This window comes from Terrapene carolina, unplaced genomic scaffold, assembly GCF_002925995.2.
Source record: "Terrapene carolina triunguis isolate 2854851 unplaced genomic scaffold, T_m_triunguis-2.0 Scaffold211, whole genome shotgun sequence".
Classification (NCBI taxonomy): domain Eukaryota; kingdom Metazoa; phylum Chordata; order Testudines; family Emydidae; genus Terrapene; species Terrapene triunguis.
The window spans coordinates 11,760,734-11,782,114 of NW_020664562.1; the positions used below are offsets into that span (position 1 = coordinate 11,760,734).

General features: G+C 42.8%; 1 protein-coding gene across 1 annotated transcript in view; it reads right to left on the minus strand.

The window, feature by feature from the left end:
- LOC113407438 (DENN domain-containing protein 1B-like) overlaps nucleotides 1–21,381 on the minus strand; it is a 259,016-nt gene that overhangs the window by 27,997 nt on the left and 209,638 nt on the right. Inside the window, exons 14-15 of the mRNA XM_026655961.1 lie at nucleotides 18,388–18,489; nucleotides 10,213–10,303 (exon numbers count right to left, since the gene is read on the minus strand). Coding sequence (XP_026511746.1) covers nucleotides 10,213–10,303; nucleotides 18,388–18,489 — 193 coding nt within the window. The remainder of the gene's footprint in view (nucleotides 1–10,212; nucleotides 10,304–18,387; nucleotides 18,490–21,381) is intronic.

The following is a 21,381-nucleotide window of genomic DNA, read 5'->3' on the forward strand; positions in this document are numbered from 1 at the left end:
AAAGCTGAGAGGATGCCCGAAATGGCCTTGTTCGATCTAAGTAAAAGGCCAGCGCCCTACGCACATATAGCATATGAGGAACGCCGCCTACACTGGAGGAATGGGGCTTAGGACACAAGACTGGCAGGAAAATGTCCTGGTCCATATGAAACCAGGAAGTCCGGGTGCAGGCAAAGCTGTACCTTCCCCTTATGGAAGACAATGTACGGGGGTTCCGAGGTGAGCGCCCTAAGCTCCGAAATCCTGCGGGCTGAGGTGATAGCCACCAAAAACGCCACTTTCTCAGACAAGCGGGACCAGGAACAAGTGGCCAAGGGCTCAAAGGGAGGTCCTGTGAGGCGTGACAGAACCAGGTTCAGGTCCCAAGGGGGAACCGGGGGTTTAGTATAAGGGAACGCTCTGTCCAAACCCTTTAAAAACCTGGAAGTCATGTGGTGGGAGAACACTGACTGTCCCGCCACTGGAGGGTGGAAGACCGAAATGGACGCCAGGTGCACCCTGATAGAGGAGGGGGCTAGCCCTTGGGTCCTAAGGGACAGGAGGTAGTCCAGGACCAGCTGGAGCAGAACAGACGCGGGGCAGGAACCTCTCTCCCTCGCCCATGAGGAGAACCGATACCACTTAGGCTACGTCTTCACTACCCACCTGAATCGGCAGGTAGAAATCGATCTCTCGGGGATCGAATTATCGCGTCTCGTTGGGATGTGACAATCGATCCCCGAATTGACGCTTGTACTCCACCAGCACAGGTAGGAGTAAGCGCTGTCGACGGGGGAGCCGCGGAGGTCAATTTGCCACCGTCCTCACAGCGGGGTAAGATACGGCTCGGATACGTCAAATTCAGCTACACTATTGGTGTAGCTGAATTTGCGTATCTTAAATCGACCCCCCCGTAGTGAAGACATAGCCTTAGCCAGGTAGATCCTCCGTGTGGACGGCTTCTTGCTTTCGAGCAGGACCCGTCTAACGGCCTCGGTACACCTCCCCTCCTCCGCATCTAGCCACGGAGCAGCCACGCTGTCAGGTGGAGCGGGGCCAGGTTGGGATGGAGGAGACGACCTCCCTCCTGGGAGAGGAGGTCTGGGCGGAGCGGCAGCCTGCGGGGGGCGGGTGGGGGGCGCCAAGAATTGCAGTAGGGTTCTGTACCAATGTTGACAGGCCCAATCCGGGGCTATCAGGATAACTCTTGCCCCATCTGACTTCACCTTCTGTAGGACCCTGCCTATGAGGGGGAAGGGCGGGAAGGCGTACATCAGGGGCCCCGACCAATCAAGCAGGAACGCGTCCGTCATGGCCCCATTGCCTTCTATCACCCTGGAACAGAACCTGGGACAGAGGCAGTTCTGGGCGGTGGCGAATAGGTCCACCTGGGGAGTGCCCCACTAAAGAAAAATCCATTCTGCCACCTCTCTGTGCAGGGACCACTCGTGCTGATGTGAGAACACCCTGCTCAGGCGATCTGCGAGCGTGTTGCTCTCGCTGGGTAGGTGGAACACTCGGAGGAGGATGTTGTGGGCTATACAGAACTCCCACAGGAGTTGGGCTTCCTGGCATAAGGCCCTGGAGCGCGTGCCCCCTTGCCTGTTGATGTAATACTTTGCGGTGGTGTTGTCCGTGAGGACTCTGACCACCTTCCCTTGTAAGTGCTGGCGAAAGGCCAGGCACGCCAGGTGCACAGTCCTGAGTTCCCTGACAATTATGTGCAGGGTCAGTTCCTTGGGTGACCACATACCCTGGGTCCTGATGTCCCCCACGTGGGCTCCCCAGCCCAGGTCCGAGGCATCCGACACTAGATCTAGTGAGGGAGACGGGTCTCGGAAGGGGATTCCCCGGAGCATGTTGCTCGGAAGGGACCACCATTGGAGGCCTGCAACCACCGTTGGCGGCACCGTGACAATCTTGTCCAGGCCGTCCCTGGCCTGGGAATAGCGAGAGGCCAACCAGAGTTGGAGGGGCCTCATCCGGAGCCTGGCGTGTCGCACCACTGTGGTGCATGCTGCCATGTGGCCGAGGATTTGAAGGCATATCCAAGCCGTGGTTACCGGGAAGGCCGTGACCGAGGCGACGAGGCCTCTGAGCGCCTCGAACCTGTCCCTTGGAAAGGAGGCCGTGGCCGCCTGGGAGTCCAGCAGCACTCCTATGAATTCTATGCGCTGGACTGGAACTAACGTGGTTTTCTCCTCGTTTACCACTAGGCCCAGAGCGGAGCAGGTGCGTAGCAAGAGGGATACTTGCTGCTGCACCTGGGACCGGGACTTGCCCTGAGCAGCCAATTGTCCAGGTAGGGAAAGACCTGCAGCCCTCTCCTCCTGAGGTGGGCCGCTACCACCGCCATACATTTGGTGAAAACCTTGGGGGCCGTCGAGAGGCCAAAGGGGAGGACCGTAAACTGGTAGTGGTCCTGATCCACCAGGAAACGGAGGAAGCGCCTGTGATGTGGAAGTAGGCATCCTGAAAATGTGGATGTGGAAGTAGGCATCCTGAAGGTCCAGCGCTGCAAACCAATCCCCCGGGTCTAGGGAGGGAATAATAGAGGCTAGGGATACCATGCGGAATTTGCAGCGTACCAAGAGCTGGTTGAGCTTCCGCAGGTCGAGGATGGGCTGAAGCCCGCCCTTCGCCTTCGGGATGAGGAAATACCTGGAATAGAATCCCTTGACCTGGAATTCCCAAGGTACCCTCTCCACAGCTCCCAGGGAGAGGAGGCACTGTACCTCCTGACCCAGGAGGAGCACATGTTCCAGGTCCTCTGCCGATTCCCTGGCCGGAGGGCAATTGGGAGGGGGCGAAACAAACTGCAACCTGTACCCCAGGGATACAGTGTTGAGGACCCAGTGGTCCGTAGTAATACGGGACCATTGCAAACGGAAGGCAGGTAAATGATTTGCAAACCTGAACTTTATTAACTGGGGGGGGGGGGGGTTTAACCTGGCAACAGGCCCGGTGACCCCCCGCAAGTAGTCAAAAACACCGCTTCCCTGGCCTCCTGGCCTTAGAGGGCCCCGGACGAGGGGCCAAGCGGGATTGGCATTGTGACCGGCGCCTCTGCTCCCGCTGCTTCTTAGGCGGGGGCTCATATCTACCCCTAGCCTGTGGAGCGGAGGTGTGAGGCCTGGGCTTGTCCTTGGCCGGCGGGATGTACAGGCCCAGCGTCTGCAGGGTAGTATGGGAGTCTTTCGCCGCATTGGAGGCCACCTGGAGTGCCGCTTTAGCCGCCGCACCCTCATCCACAAGGGCCCGGAACTCCTTCCTGTCCTTCTCGAGGAGGGAGGGCTCAAACTTGGCAAGGGACCCCCACAGGTTAAAATCATATCTGCTCAAGAGTGCCTGGTGGTTGGCCACTCTGAGCTGAAAGCTCGCAGACGAATAAACTTTTCTCCCAAAGGAATCCAGCCTGTGAGCGTCTTTGTCCTTAGGGGTAGGAGCGGGTTGGCCGTGCCTCTCTCGGTGGTTCACCGACTCCACCACTAGAGAGTTCGGAGTTGGGTGGGAGTATAAGTACTCGTGCCCCTTTGTGGGCACAAAGTACTTCTGTTCGGCCTTTTTGGAGATTGGACAGAGAGATGCCGGGGTTTGCCAGAGGCCAGTAGTAATATTGGCCACCCTCTGAATGGAGCAGGAGGGCCACACGCCCCGGCGTCGAGGAGGTCAGGACATTAAACAATGTGTCCGACGGCTCCTACATCTCCTCGGCCTGGAGCTGGAGGTTTGATGCCACCCTCCTGAGTAGCTCCTGGTGGGCCTTGAAATCCTCCTGAGAGACCGGAGGTGGTGGCGCCACGGAGTCGTCTGGCGCCGAGGAGGTCGGTGCCGTGGTGTCATCTGTACCCGGCTGTACCGCAAGCTCGACGTCCTGACCCGCGGCCCGAGTCGGTGCCGGAGGGTCGGCGCCCACTGCCTCGTCGCGGTGCCGAGGTGGTGACATCGGCTGGGCCTGGGATGCTCCCGCCACGGAGCGGGGTCCCGGTGCCCATTGGCACCACTGTCCCTGCCAGGGAACGGCCTGGGACACAAGGTGGCCCGGAAGAGCTGGCTGTCCTGTGGCACCGAGCGGCTCAATGAGGGGCGGCTGAGTGCTGAAGCCGAAGTCCGGGATGAGCGGACGGTGCCGTACGAATGGCTGGAGCGATCCCGTACATGATGTCTCTGGGCCCTGGAGGAGGACAGGTAGGAGTCAGGGGTGCTGTCTCCGTAGTGCCTCTGGCGCCCAGGACTACGACGCCTCGGTGCCTGGGATTCCCGTGACGAGCTCGGGGCGTGGCGCCTTCCACAATGGGTGCCGGAGCGGGAACGGCGGTGCCGACAATGACGAGACCTGTCCCTGCGGTCAAGGCTCGAAGAGGAACGGCGCCTCCCCTACGGCCTCCTAGAGTGGAGGTGGAAAGCTCGCTCACAGACGATCCTGCTCGTGGCGTGGAGGCGCGGCAAGGTCCGCGACTCAGCCCTTCAACTCGGGACGGTATCTCGACCTCGGAGACATCCGGAGAGGGTCGATGTGCACTGAGCGAAGGCTTCCCACGGGATCAGGGGCCCGACTGGAGCGGCGCCCCCAGTACCGGAAGTGTCATGATGTTGCATGCGGCCTGAGCTGCCTCCGGCGTCGAAGGCATTCTCACCTCTGGCGAGGCACGCGTGGACGGCACCAGACTACTCCGCTGTACCCAAGTCGGAGGTCTTGGTCCTGATGGGGATTGTGGGCTGCCCAACACGGGTCTAGCCTCCCCCCGACCTTTCTCCTGGCGCCGCTGAGTCTTCCCTTGCTTCTTAGAAGGGGAGCGGTGCCGGCTCGTCAACGGGGACTCGCTGTGCACTGACGATGCAGTACCGGGCGTGGAAACAGGACGGCGAGCCTGGGGCACTTCGCGTGCGCCGAGGACGAGGTGCCCGGCGCGGGGTCAGCTCGACATGCCGGTGCCAAGGTCAACGCCGACTCCATTAGGAGAGCTCGGGGTCGGATCTCACGCTCCCTCTTTGTTCGGGGTTTGAAGGAGCGGCAAATTTTACATTTCTCACTAATGTGAGCCTCACCCAGATAGCGAAGACAGAGTATGTTGATCGCTTCTGGGCATAGGATTGCGACAAGAGTTGCACGACTTGAAGCCTGGGCCACGGGGCATGCCCCGAGCCCAGCAGTAACAGAGAAAAGTTCAACAAGTGACTTCAGGGAAAGCTGGATACTACTAAGGCTAGAATTGCTGCAGCAAAGCTGGAGCACAAGTTCCGACTACCTTCACTGGCGGCAAGAAGGAACTGAGGGTGGGGGGAGCATGCAGCCCCCTTTATAGCGCGATATGTCGGCGCCACTCCAGGGGTCGCAGCGGTGCTCCCCCACTACGGATGCTGCTAAGGGAAAAACTTCTGGCACCGGTGCACGTGGCGAGCACGCACACCTACTGTGGAATACACAGGAGCAATCACTCGAAGAAGAAATTAAAGTCGCAATCAAATATTCAGACTCACTAAAAACAAAAGAAAAAAAAATAAAAGTCTGAAGGAGGGGTGTGTATATATTGTGCTAAGAATATATCTTGTATTGGATATGGTGATTTCCCCCTTTTTACCCAGAATTGGGTTCCTTCCCCTATTCCTCTGGGCAAAAAGAAAAACTTGCAGTGAGAAAATGAATTGCGCTTCAGACACTACCATCTTAATATCAGAGGGAAAAGGACTAGCAACAGGAACAAGGACCTTAATATCACATCTCCCTTGTAGGGAAACCCACTATAAATTACATGTTCTTTCTTTCACAGTGTAGAAGGCAAGTGGATGAGTAAGACAACTATCAACATAGATAAGATCATTGGGTGCTATTATATTATTAAATTGGCCACAAAAGATACGCTAAAATTTGATAAGGTGGTTGAGGTAGAACTGAAACAACAGCCTTCCGAAGACACTTCAATTGAACATGCAAGACTGACTTCCTTACCTTTGAGAAATGTTAAGAGTAGCTTAATCACTTGAATTTACTGATATTGTGAAGTACAATGATAGTTACCATGAATTAATACTTCCAAGCAAAATATTTGAGATCACAAAAATCATGTTGCTCAAAGAGATAATTTATCAACTTTGCAAAGAACACAATGATATCCTTTGACAAAACATCGGCTTTTTAACAGGAGATTTCAAAAGTTTAAGCTTTGAAATAAATCTAATAACTAGAACCTGGATTGGCTGGTGGAAAGCCAAAACACCAACAACCTAGCTCTCATCGAACGTGTCTGAGGACTAACTGGATAATTGTAAAAGGTATTACAGCAATTTCTGAAGGAAACAAGTGAAGGGATTTAGCTGTTTGGACTTATAGAAATGCTTTCATTTAAATGTTCCATACCATTGCACTAAATTCCTTGCAAGCAATTCTGCAATACCCAAATTCTCAGAAATGGTGCAGTGAGTGAAAGGGATGCCAAGCTGGAAAAGAGAGCTTACTAGCATTGACTGTGCCCTTATCCCCAGCAGAAGTGCCTTAACCAATACGCTACATTCACAAAGACTGAACAGTTGTCCTTTTAAGATTGACTGGGCTCACTAGTGTTATTGGAGGAGACATAGTATACACACAAAAACTATTTCCTCATCATAAAGTAGAATGTAGCCACTACTCATTCACTAATATAATGAACTTGCTAATGTAACAATTTAGTGCTCATGGTCATGGCAAACTTAACCACATAATCATTTCGGGCTTAATCAAAAACCCATTGAAATAATGGACTACCATCGGCTCTTGCTTAAGAAAGAAATGCCCGCACTTGAAATATGTTTATCAGGGCCCCTCTGAATTCCATTTGTTACCAGAGATTACAGTGGATGAGATTTTGTAATTTAATAAGAGATTTATTAGACCAGTGCACTGGTGGGGAGACTTGCAGATCACAAATCCTTCCAAAGTTCTACCATTTACTAGTCAATGAGTGAAGAAGAACAGATACATACTCAACCAGGGAAAACATGAGGCAAACACCATGTATGCGGACCCAATATCTGAACTACCTCAAATTTAAATAGGAAAATGTTGAATTCTTATTATAAAACTCACATTCCCAACAGAGGTTCAAAGTCTCTTGACTTCTTCACTATTAAGTAGAATCTTTTCCCACTAGTAGCTCCAAGGTTGTCACCACAACTAAAAAAATTAGTGTACTAATAAAATACGAATGCTTGCTGATATTTTCTTCCCTTATTTGCCAATACATTCTGGTTATGAAAGAAACCCTCTCTGGATGAGTAAAATATATCTGTAAAAATTATTACCAAGCCCCAGTCCAAGAAAAATTAGGTGATAGGTGCAGACAGTTTGCTGTTATAGAAGCAGGAAAAATTCCCAGTTAAATTTCTTGCTAATATTTATATATGAAGGCAATTTGCTGGGAATTACAAGACTTGTAGTTTTTATTTCTGAGCAGCCAGCTGTGACCAGGGGCCAACAAGTTTAAATAACTGTGCATAAAGTTTTAACTGAACAGCAGCAATGCAACACAGGCTGACACTGGGTTTTAGGCTATTTTCCAATATGACCATATTAAAGAAAGTTCTACTGATAAAATTCATTTAATAGGTTTTTGGCATAAACATGAGATATTTTTTCCATCAATAAAAAATGCTTTTCCTATTGTGAAAGGGAATGCAGTGAAGCATAGTGTGAAAGTGCGTGAGAGAAAAAAGAAGAAAAAGCAGATGGCCCAACGGAAACAAAGATGATTAGCAATCCTAATACCCCTCCAATTGGTAGGCTTCTGGGAGGTACGGTGTTGAACACCTGATTCTCAACATTATTCCCAGGTCTTTGACTGCAATGGCATACCCTTCCCCATTCCCTGTCTCCACTTTACATTTACCTTGCAAAACAATTGATTGAAAAAAGTTTTGCAGCAGGTGGGGATCAAACTCTCCACTACCTAACAGAATTGGTTTTTCATGTGGCACACCTAGAAGGTACAATAAGGACTCAACAACTCTGCCCCTCCAGCAGAGCTAACACAGAGTAGAAGAAAAAGGCCACAGGGTGCACCATCAATAATCCTAGCAGTGCACTGAAAGTTATATTCACACTGATGATTCTTATATTTACCTCTATAGGAGAATGCATGTGAGGGAAGGTGGAAACTTGTGAAAAAGTTTTAATGAGAATGTTGCATGATACAGAATGCCATTTTGATATGGTACACAATTTTTTTTTCATCCTTCAGACTGAAAAAGTGTATTTTTTAATCATTATATTTAAAGAAAAAATTATTTATAGATATATAACTGATTAAATGCAAGCATTGCTTCAAATTTGCAGTTAAAATTTCTACATAGTTTAGCTATGTTTGTATTTGTTGGAAAATGCAATAAAGTATTAACGAAAATGGAGAGGCTGAAAGAAAGTCCTTTCTTTTGACTCAATAGCATGAAAATCTTATCACTGTTCTTCATGATGTCTTCACCTGCCCCTTCAACAATGCATAGGTTACTTTGACTTTTAGTGACCTTTCTGAAAGCTGGTATCAACCCAGTTGTGTAGTCTTGAACCAATGGCAAAGTTGATGGGATTTAACTATGAAAAATACCACAGTTCTACCCCATTAGTGTCACAAAATGTCACCCTCAATTCCATACTTGTTGCTCTGCCTGCACCTCATAATGATAATGAGACAGCAGTTATGTAAATATTGAATATGTGCCCTAAGCAATTTGTTCACAACGTGGTACAGCTTGTCTGACTTGAAAATTAAGGATACAATAAATTCTAACACAAAACTGCTAGTGAAGGTGAACATTCCCTCATGAGCATAGCCAGATAAGACATGTGGTTGACAAAACATATCAATGTAGAGCCAAGAACCTAACTTTATCCAAGTTCTAATGTTATTTCACTGCACCCTTTTGACCTCTTAACTGCAAAGAGCAAAGAAACTTTAAGCACTGACATTACCTATCTGAATGGACATGTCCACTGCATAAAAACTATTCATAAAGTTGTATGAGTAAGTTGCCTTAAAAGGAGGGGACAGACTAAATCTTGGTGTTACTGACATTCTCTCCTAACCTCTTCAGGGAAAAACAGACGGCAGGCCAGATCTTAGCAGAAGTCTAGGAAGATGGGAGAAAGAAAGGAGCAAAGTCACTTTATAGTCAGACTCTAGACAAGTAGGCTTCTATGTCGAGAGTTCAGAGGACATAGCCCAGAATCTCTTATGGTGGCTCTGCAGGAAAAATCCTCCATTGGCCAGATCTGCTAGCTCGAGGGTAGCTTTGTAGCATAAGACTGTCACAAAGCTGCCCTAAGAGACGCGATTTGATTCAACTCACGCAGTTCACATTTATACAGAAAACTGAGGTTCTGCTATGAAAATTGACTGTAAAAATGGCATTGTGGGGGCTCACATTTATTGTAGGAAATATAGCTGGTTTATAACTAAAAAGGTATAACTGACTTGCCATGTAACTGGAAATGATTAGACAATCCTGTTGGAAATGCAGAACATGGAATTGGATCCACCTTATGCTTTCTTAGATGTGCTGGCTTGGCAAGGCTAGCAGGAGTTAAAAGTAGTAAAATTTATTTCAGTCACTGAAGTCAGTGGATATGACTGGATACAAGCAGGAAATAGTAGGTATGCTTAGGAAGAAGATATACTTTTACACTGTCACTTTTTAGAGTAGAACTGCACATTAAGATTATTTATTTAAGCATAGTGCATTTTGCTTGAGATAGTAATTACTCATATTTTGGAGAAATTTGGCTTAAGTATATTGCAAAACTACATGAGGTACATGAAGGAATGTTTAAAAGAGACATTAGAAAATAACTAAATTAACCATTATTAAAAAGGAAAGGAACTAGGGAACTAAAGTCTTGTAATTATTAAAAAAAATATACTTTAACCAGTAAATATCTAATCAGTTATTAAGCAAGCCAATACTTTAAAAACATCTAATAAAATCTATTCTGATCTTGATTTTATAAAAACTAATTTATTAAAGTAAAACAATTCCATTTATTTTCATTTAATGCACTGGAAATGTTTGGCTAAATAGCTAATCAGTTTTTCTGCTACTGATATATAATGGACTGAAACTCTGCTAAGAATGAATCAGAGGCATTTAAACCAGATAAGTGCTTATCTGACTATGTTCAAGTCAATATGATATCATCCTCAACTGTTCCTGTGGAAGAGACAATGATATATTGAAACAAATGCTCCTGAAATAATTCTGTACCTCTACAGAAGCCTCCAGAAGTGATCTCTTCTTCAAAAGCATCCGAGAACCCTCTTCCTGCATTTAGCTTTGCTAGTCGACCATCAATAAACTGGAATATAAAAAACATTAGTCAAAACTATGTTGACCTTTTCTTAGGTTTCATGTAAAATATCTATGTTAAGAATATAACAGATCACAAGAATGCTGTAATAATTTTGGATAGATATTGTAACAGTGGATATAGAGACAAGTGGCAGAAATATTATCACCATTGCACCAGTGGTTTTAGTATTCTCTACTAGTGTTGTTTGTTGTGTGTGTGAACAAATATAAAACTTGAAATATTTTAAACTAACAAGGTCATTCCCAGAATGAAATTCCAAATCACTTGTTGCTTTGAAAGTATTTTAAGTTGCTTTCTAGCTCATTCTTTTTCACAGCAGATGATGTGAAAGTTTATTAAATTTATTTCATAATAAATGTTTAATTTCAGGTTTAAAATTATAATCACTTATGGAAATTGAGATGTTCACTCATGTTGTGTTTGAAGAGTCATGAGCTGGCCTCATCTGCCTTTCCAGATAAGTATCACTGAATCCGAAGGAAAAGCTAGTTGTAAAATGCAGAAGATTTGTAGTTGAAATTTGGACAAATTTTGACCATCTCTAGTGCAAAGCAAGGCTGAGCTGGGATATCTGATGCCCACTGACTGTGCACTTGAGAATTCTGGCTGAGGACTGAAACTCTGCTGGCTGAGGAGTTATGCAAACTGAGAAGAGTTTGGATCACAATCATTTTATATGGACGGAGAGAAGCTGTTAGCTGCAGCCTTTAAAGAACAGTGGCAACAGGAACAATAAGCTTAGAAGGATATTTCATTTAAATGTAGGAGAACTCAATTCACTGAGTGCCAAAATAGAAGTACAGTACTGTGTAACACAGAACCATATTTTAAGCTTGACCTCTGCCAGTCTACACCTGCCTGTGTGCTCATACTGATCCATACAGACACACTTTTCAGGTGCAAACACATACATGCCTGCTTCTTTGAAAAATCTAACACCTGCACATTTGTGTGTGTGTGTGCATGAATCCATGGAAGTGTCAGAATTTTCACCCACAAAACAACTTTCACTTAATGGGATTTGCAGATGTCCATTCTAACACATGTCCATATTTAGGTGCATATGCCAGTGCATGCATTTGTGTTTGCATATATGTGCATGCAAAGGCTAAAAATTAGGCCCAAATATGTCAGAAACAAAGAACGGTGAACATAAAATAAACAATCATCTACTATAACCTCCCAGAAGAAATGAACACATTCTTTTAAAGACTCAGTTTGCTTTTCAGGATTAAGACAGAAACGTTGGCATTTCTAGAATGCTTTCAAGAACTAATCTATGCATTTTAGTATGAATAGGCTAGCTCAAGTCTGAGCAGAGATTAATTGAGAAAACATTTTACTGATTATTCGTTTTCTAGCAGGAGTTACTAGTTATTCACTTTCACTAAAATAGCACATAGAAGCTAACAGAAATTAATTATTTGGCTGAGTGTCATACATTATCACAGATTATCCAAACAGTACTGTCAGTGGCAATCTGATGCTTGTCAATGGATAGACTGATGACATGAAACAAACTCCATTCTTCAAGTACGAAAAATTCCAGCAGCAATAATAATAGAGCACATGCTATTGAAGATAATCATTCCCTGTTCTTTCTTGGCTAGACTCCTTTTTATTTTTTCATTCTGACTCCAAGTAGGCTTCTTTCCAAATGGGTTTGGTTCATGGTCAGACCACTATGGGATCACTGGATTATTTCACAGTAAGAAAAAGAGATAAGAGCAATAAGAGCATCTTTAGCTACTGCTGTGCAGAAAACAGTCGTTGAACTGCAAGACATTATCTCTTTGGGGAAAGTTATGAATTCACTCCATGCCATAAACCAACGCATGATTTATGGGCACGCTCATCATTTGGTAAAGTATCAACAGAAAATGGAGAGGCTGACTTTTAGTTTTCAGTGCAAGGATTAGTCTGGCAAAACATTTAAAAGTAAATACTGCCAAATATAACTGTTAGCAGAAACGATAGAAACTTATTTGAAGGAAGTGATAGTATTATTAATTATATTGAGTATCAGAAGTGAGAGTAAAGCCATTCCAGTTTTTTTTTTTTAAGTAGTACATAGCAGAAAGCTTGGATAACGTTAGTAAAGCCCAAGTATACAAAGCATGGCTCTCTGTCCCCTTCCGTAGGCTGGACCTCAGAAAGGCTTCTGAGTCTGTATTGTCTTTGAGCTATTAGATCAGGGTATTTTAGTTAAGGTGGTAGAAGCTCATGCTTTTAGATCCACAGAACCAGAGTTTGATACCCACTATTGACAAACCACTCAGTGGCACTGCATAATTAACACAGAAGTAAAAATACTTCTCTGCAATTTTGCTTCTCTGAAGACATAATTCTGATAGGATTCTTCCTTTGGGTCTTAGCTCCTTAGTAAAACAATAGCAGGACTTCCAGAGTTCTTAAAGAATTTCGCCCTTTGAGGATACAATATGAGCCAATTCTCTTGGCCACTGCCTGTGTGTGCCACTGCCTGTAGCGAACAGGTGATGCCAGCCAATTCATTTGGTTGTGCAGAAGACAAAGCTTCCATGATAAATTAATTCAAAATTAGGTAACACAATATGCTTCAGAGGGAAAAAAACCAATCAAGTACAAGAAAGAAATCCCTTAAAGAAAATAATTTCCACCCTGTGAAGTGACGTGGGCGAATGAATGAAAATCCTGGCGTAAACTGTATCTTCAGGGAAGCAGAATTACAGGTACGTAATTTCCACTTCTCTGTAGATATAATCTGTGAGTATTCTCACTTTTGAGGAGGAGGAAGCTTGAGGAGTGACACACAAGAAAAAATAGGCAAGGTTGTAACAGCTTCTGCAAAATCTGGAGGAAACAGTTTCATTTCTCATGAAGTTGCTGTCTTGGTGCCCCTTCATAGTGGATATGTATCTGAGTCCAGATAGCAGTCCTTATCACCCTGAACTTCTGCCTGCTCTGACTCAAGCAGCTAGAATTATGTCAGTGAAGTGGTGGCCTAGAGCACCAACAGAACTTCATAAAGCATTCACACTGCCTTTGCTGGAGCCGTTAGGGAGGCTGCTAGCACTGAGTTCCTGATGCTCACTGGTCTTGGCTGACTCAAGCTTTCTTTCAAGGGTTTACCCTTTGAATGCTCTAGCCAGGTTATTCTGTGCTAGACTTACAGGTGTTTTCCTGGGATGTTCCAAGAGGCTTGAGAGGTGCTCCCCATGTTTCCTTATCACATAGGGTGATATCTGAATGCAAGTCTAACATTTGTGCACTGGGGTTGACTTCTAGGCACAGTGCAAAGAGCATGATTGTCTATAATGAACATAGTTCTGCTGCATGGCTTGAAGCTGCAGAACAGGGCTCTTTCCTCCTTTGAAGATGGGGTACATAAAAAGAAAAAGTATGCTGGAAACACTAAGTGGTTGCTGATGCAACGAGAAAGGAAAATGTACATTGGAGCCCCAAAACAATAAACACCAACACACTAAAAAAAATGCATCTGAGTGCTCAGGCAAAGGTCTCACAATTCAGGCAACTTGCCGAACCAGCTGGATGTTTGTAGAAAGAATGAAAAAGATATAAGCAGTGGGAAAAACTGGAGCAATGCAGAGTGCAGTGAGCAAAAATGCCAATACGTTATACAATGGGGATTTATAGTTAACAGTATGTACCTCAGAAAATCTCCATGCTGGTCCAGATATTCCTTATGACTGAGTTATTATTTTCACTGGACACCCATCAAAAATATTTAAGGTCCAAAATACAACTACTTATAGCTGGTGTTTGAAGCTGGGAACAAGCAGTAGCTAAACTTCAGACTTCTAGCATGAGGTTTAACAACAGCAATATTATGTCATCCTAATAAAAGGAGAGACTTCTCAGGACTGGAAAAAAAGCCAGGGTATAGATACCATATATTAATAAGCCATCCCGAAAGGCTGAAGAAAAGCAGTGGTAGCAAAAGGAGTAACACAGCCATCAAATCTAAGGAAATACAAGCTGAAGAAAAAATTGGCAGATCTGACTTATTTATTTAAAATATGGACCTCTTCTCAGGCACAAAGCTTTATCTACTGAAATTAAATCTCCTCTTAGAACTAAAGAATAAAGCTGTCTTGGGTTTAAACACAAAAAGTCTTGATCAGGGCTGAGGGAAACTCTAAAAATCTAGTCTGCAAATGGGTTATAAAAAAGGGCACCAAATGCCCTCAGGGCTATGAACCCTGTTCCATATAAAAATGCTTTTAGTTAAAATATTGCCATGTCCATGGGGAAGTACAGCAGGGGGAGGGCCAGATTCCACACGAACAATTCTATAACTGAGAAGACTTTAATGATTCCTGTTACGAAGGCAGCAGTCCCCTGCTGACACCATGAAAAAGCTATTCTAGTGTGTCTTCAAAAATACATGTAATCTAATCTGGGACCAAAAACCCTGATATGCATAAATCATAATTGTATTCTTACTGCATAGTGTCACTTCAGGGCATAGTGAAGGTGGTTAGATTTCTTTTAAATTTAACCTGAACTCTGAATTTCCAGGACTTATTTATGCTTGATTTGAGGATCACTACAAGACTCCTGTAATGTGTACCCTAATCAAGCTTAATGCATTTTTGTCTTGAAAATATTAGTTTTTAAGCAGACAGTCTAATTTCCACCTATGAAATTTTATCCTGGGATTTGAAATCTGTGTTCTCTGTGGCTAATGCATCATCATCAGTAACAAAGAATATGTCAGTCAAAGCCTGCCCTCCATTACACCAATGCTACACCATTGACTTCAATAGAGTAGTGCAAATGTGTCTGTGAGTAAAAGTTTGCCCTGCAATTGGAGTATAGTTAACATCTCTGATGATGAAATGATCCAACTGCCTCTCCAAAAGATGCAAGGCCAACAGGAGGAAAAACTAGTTAAAAAAATGTTTTTGTCACTAAAGTGAAAAGATCTGACACTGAACATACACAAGGAGCAGATCTGCCGAGTAAGAATGTTAAATTTGTACACGTCACTTCTTAGAGTCAACGCAGTCAATACATTAATAATCTAAGAAGCTTTAGGAAAAGAAAAAAGGCATCTAAACACAGAATGCTTGCCCTTTTTGGTTTACTTAATTCCAATGACTTCTTTTTTTACTCCCCCCCTTCTTCCTTTTTTCCACAAAACAAATATAGGTATGTCTTGAATTTGTTTACAGACTACTAGTTAAATGTCAGCATTTGCGAAGTTATCCACTGCAGTAACATAATATTCAGATACACTTTTGATATGAAGTAACTGCAGTATCTGAGACACTTATGTGCTAAACAAAAGAAATAAACTAATTACAACAAAAGATAGCAGAGGCGTTAGGTGCAACATTACAGTCTATAGCAGGGGTAGGCAACCTATGGCACACGTGCCAAAGGCGGCACACAAGCTGATTTTCAGTGGCACTTTCACTGCCGGGGTCCTGGCCACCGGTCCGGGGGGCTCTGCATTTTAATTTAATTTTAAATTAAGCTTCTTAAACATTTTAAAAACCTTATTTACTTTACATACAACAATAGTTTAGTTATATATTATAGACTTATAGAAAGAGACCTTCTGAAAATGTTAAAATGTATCACTGGCACATGAAACCTTAAATTAGAGTGAACAAATGAAGACTCGGCACAGCACTTCTGAAAGGCTGCCGACCCCTGGTCTATAGCTTCTTCCCTGACCAACCTCAGAGATCTTGAAAAACACACTTCACAACCACTGCTCTCAACAGTGGCCAGGCCATCTTTGATATTAAATTTCTATTACAAAGCTTAATAATTCATATTATTATTCAAATAGCATGTGGGATATAGAATAAGTTTGGTCAAATACATAATAAAGTAAACAACAGACAATGAAGACAAGTGTTTGTTCTGGATAACAAGGAGCTACACATAATTTAGGTCAGCTATCAGAAGCTAGTATAGTCATGTAATGGTTCTTGATTTAGCTATTCCCTTGTGCAAACCCACCATTGAAAGTACTGCATCCATTGCGAAGTGTTACCGAGTTTGGTGGTAAGAATGGTCCTCAGTTGCAAAAACGAAAAAAGAATAAATGCCAGGGCAGCACTTCTGAAAGTGGCAGACAAAGCATATATGCAGGAAAAAAACTGCGGTTAAAACACCTCCAGGCAGTCCAGCCTAGGTGTCTAGGCTGCTTTCAAGAATTATTTTCTGCTAAAAAGAATGCTCAGTATCAGGAACCCAGTAAACTCATGTTAGCCTTTGAAAACACGAACAACCTTGAAAGCAGCCCAGTTGTCAGTGCGGAACTGCTGGAGATGAGGCAGCTGGGCTGTGGATTAATTAGAGAAGTGGGAGGAAACACAGCAGATCATAACTAAAGGAAAGGCAACATATTAGCTAATAAAAATGTTTAAAATATAATAATTTTAATATATTCTCATCTTCAAAGGTATATTATCTCCCTCGGTATGAAGAAACATTAGAAAAATAATAAAATTGTTAAGTGATTTTTAAAATAAATATAAATTACAATTGAACAGCTACATGTAAACGGACATAGCTCTAATAACTTCAGTGGAACTACTCTAATTTACTCCATCTGAGGATCTGGCCACAATACTCATATCATAATTCAGACTCTTCAGCATGTGCAGTAGCCTTCTATTGAAAAATATCCCTGATAGCTGAAGATATTCAGAAACATGTAACATTGGATGTAACATGAAGATATTCAGAAACATGTAACAAACAGCAATAAAAATAACGATGTTTCCATGTTATATTCCTTTCTCTGCCACCAATCTTAATCTGCTGAACACTTATAAATGTTTTAAATACCTCTTTTAATACTTCATATAAATGAAACCTTTGCCCCTGCACATATAATACAGTAAAATAAAATAAATTGGATTCTAAGAGTTGATCCCTGGAGTACTCCATCTATTATTTTTAAAGTCTGTATTTATGTTATTTATTTGTAGGTATTTCCATAATTTTGTCCAATTAGAAAAGTGTCTACCTATGACTACTACAAGCTAACAACCTTGTATTCCATAAATCTCTACCTTAGCCATTAATCTTTGATACAGAAACTTGTCAAATGCTTTTTGAAAATCAAAGTATTCTACATCTAATGAATTTTCCTTATCTATTATGGTAGTATATCTTCAAAGAACTCTAGCAGATTAGTTAAGCATTCACTCCCCTGCCTGAATTCATTCAGGCTAGCTTTAATCAAACCATGTTTTTTCTAGAAGTTTTCCCACCTTATCCCTTAAGATGTTTTCTCAGATTTGCCCACAAACAAAGATAAGCTTACTGGTCTACAAGTTTATGGTCAGTCTCTTGACCCGCTTTCAAACAACTAAATTACATAAGGGAATCGAAGGGAGGACAAAAAGAAAAGCCAGGAGATAATAGCACGAAAAAAATGTATAATGGATCTTGTTGAAGCCATGTTGTGTGAATACTACAATAGTTATTACTGAGCTGTAAATCCTCCATAGGAACTGTTGTTTTGTGCTCAACCAACCTCAATATGGAGGAATTTTCATGAAACTATTAATTTATTTGTTTGGCTGAGGTCTTGATTTTGAAAAATTCTGTGTACACATGGTTAGTGGATTCTACCAATCAAAGAAGCAAGTACAGTTTGGATCCAGTACTTAAATCAGACTCAGTCTCTGACGAACAAAGTGTTAAGTGCTTTGGTCCTCTGTCCGTTGACCAATAGAGCCTGACTATACTGAAGAAGCTGAAAAGTTCAGCTTCTAAAGCAGGGAGCTCCTTGCTTTTTCCTTGTCAAGAGAGTTCTTGATTGGCTCCAGAGGCAAAAACAGCCAGTCATTTTGGGGTAAAAGTGGGGATTGTCTTTGTGCCTGTGTTAAGATACAATGAGATTGGGAAGATTTTTTCCACACTCATTGGAGTTAAACATTTGCCATTCCCTCTCTCTCCTATATTTCCTCTCAAAATGGTCTTCTTGAGAGCTTTCAAAAGCTGGCAGGCGTTGATACAGAGGCAGAGAGGAGACCATATATATCTGATATCTGTTAGAAGGAAACTGTTAGATCACGAGGTCAATTGGCCTGTCATACCTGTTTAAAAAGTTGAAGATTCACTGCAGTTTCCAGGAACTGTTTGGTAGTACTGGAACGATGCTTCACAAAACTGTCCTCACAGAAAGTGATAGGCTCTCCCTAAATTTAAACAGAGCGCGTTAGAAGGTTGAGTTATGAATCTTAACTACTGTACAAAATTACTCTGATTTAACTGCACTTAAACCAATGGCAAAAGCAAGCAGAAATTCTGACTGGACACCAACGTGTTATGATTATCATCAGATTATTTGTCTATTTGTTGTGCTAAATATAACATTAATGTGTGTGCAGCTAATTTGATTAAGCAGGCAATAATTATAAAACATAACTATTTTCTTTCACCAATTTCACTGTCAAATTAAAGACTCCTCCTGTCTTTTCTGGGAGTCATTACATAGTCATACAAAAGGTTTAAAAGAGGTCAGATGAATTGTTAATGCAGTAAATTGTGTGGCCTTTGGAAAAGAAGGTAAGAATAATATGAAGAATACTAAGTAGACATGTCAAAAACACACAGTGATGAGACAAGGTAAATATATACAGTATTTACTGCAAGCTAATAGATGCTAATCAAAGTAACTGGAAACAGTAAAATTATATTGTAACTCCTGTGTTATCCCTTAATTGCATAAAAGAGTATCTATCTCTACTGTATAGTGACCATATCAAATTACAGGAGGAAGACTCCCCTAAATTATATTATTCTGGTAACTGTTTAATTTCCATAAACTCCACTAGCATAGAGAAGGTTTTAAATATTTTAATACATCAATGTATAGTCTGCATATTATTTCCATGATAATGATTCAGAGAGATATACTGCAGGGAGTATTGTCATGCAGGCAAAGGACCTACCCGTCAAGAGCATATGCCTTCATGGTTAAAAATAAAAAATAATAAAAATAAAAAAAATACGCCAGGTTGGAGGGGTTTTTCCCAGATGTAGGTAAGGCAGACAATTTGAGGTCCTGCATAAAATATTAGAATACACACCTGACTCAGCTAATAGAACATTTTACTACCACAGACTTTTACACATAGTAAAAGCCCAGAATAGGGTAAAAGATACCTCTGGCATTGGGAAGAAAAAGGATCAAAGACATTCCTTATGTGGATCCTTACAATAATGAAACAGAGGAGCCTTTCAGACACAAACTGCAGGCCACTTTGAAGACAAACATATTTATGCCAATGATCACTGCCTCCTCCTGCTCCTACTAACTCTGGCAACCTTAGGTGCTGCTTTGTAAACTAGAATTTAGGAGAATTTGTGTAATGTAGTTCAATGCTTAAGAATTGAGAGAATGAGTTTCCCTCATGTGATCTGTCAGCACATTACTGAGTTTGTCCAAAAGTATCCCTAAATCATCTTCAAATGATCTTTATGTTATATTTATTTGTAAATGGTAAGAGTATTATCTAAAGAGCTGTTACATTAAAGCCACTGACATGTCATTTTAAAACCCTGTTTTGATATTTTCAAGCGCTCCCTTCCATATTGATTTTTCAAAGACTAGATCTTGGATGCCTTAGGCTCCAGTTCATCAAAGCACATAAGAACATGGTTAAGTTCATCCCTATTCAGCCCAGCACTAAAGTACATGCTTCATTTTTATAGTACAATCCTCCCTTCTTCAGGGGGTGGACGGAAAGCTGTGGTGCACGATCCCTTTTCAGTGCAGTACTTGGTAGCTCACCAGCTATATCATGTCTCCGGGCAAACAATTTAAGTTGCCTTAGCTGCTAGGCTGTAGTACATATTGGATCTGAATAAGCAATCTACCAAATATCTTCAAAATGTCACCATCCCCCCCATGTGCCCCAGATCATCTGCCTCTCTGACCAACTCATCACCAACCAGCCCCCCAATTCCACAGAACCTTTCTTTGTTCAGCAGATTTGTCACAAAAGATCACAACAGCTGAGATAGCAGAAATGCTTAAACTGAATCCTCAGATTTAAATGGCTGCAAACTGGAAGCATGATGTCTTTGAGAGAGCATCTCCCATCTGGAACTTATTTCCCCCATTTGTTCAATACATCACAAGTACACTGCAAGGTCCACCTCTTTACATAGGTCTTTACCTGAGGAAGTGACCTGTGGCACACTTTTGGGAGTGGAAAGTTGTTGATTCTTTTACAGACATTGAGTCAGCTTGTAATGATTACTCTTTAATACGTACATGCACCTAGAAATTTCAAAGAGGCATATTTTATAAATAAAAAAAGCATCTAAAGCTGCATGTAAAGAACAGCTATCCCCTCTGATGCTACCAACATATGCCAGGGAAGTACCATAGAACCTCAAACTCAGGACACAACAGGTAAATAACTAAGAAAATTATTTTCAAATATTTTGTTTTGAAAATGTAAGGACTAAACTATGCCCCCAATGTGTAAGAGTACTGAAGAGAGGAAGTGAGCACAAATGAATTTTTTCCTTCCAGTGCATCCATATAGGAGAGGCTAGGTCCCAGTATAAGAGGAAGTGTAAAGCATCGGTGGAGGAGTGGCTAGTAATATCAAAAGCATTAGCAGCCTAAGAGATGTTAGCTCTATGGCACCGTCATACCTTTGTGATGTGATGACCTTGTTGGGGAGGGTGCTTCATACATATTTTTGAAGCATAAAGAGGGTTGTTCCCCAGCAGGCTTTTTCTAGCATCCATGGGGACATAATATTTCCAGTAAGCACTGGTCTATCTGCACTCCCTTTGCAGTGCAACTCAGATTCACAAACAGAATAACTGCATGTTAAATGTAATTTTATTTAGATCCATAAACAGTTTACATTGAAAAACAAAAGCCTTTAAGAATACATTTATGTATTGTTATTCTCACCTGCTTAAAGCAAGCTTGCTTTAAAAGTTTCACCAGTTTGAAAGATTCTACTCAGATCAAAAATACAGAATAAGAATTCCTTTAGAATCAGCAGAATTTTTCAAATCAGTGCAATTTTTTTCAGGGCATCCCTTGTACTTCTGAAACTCCA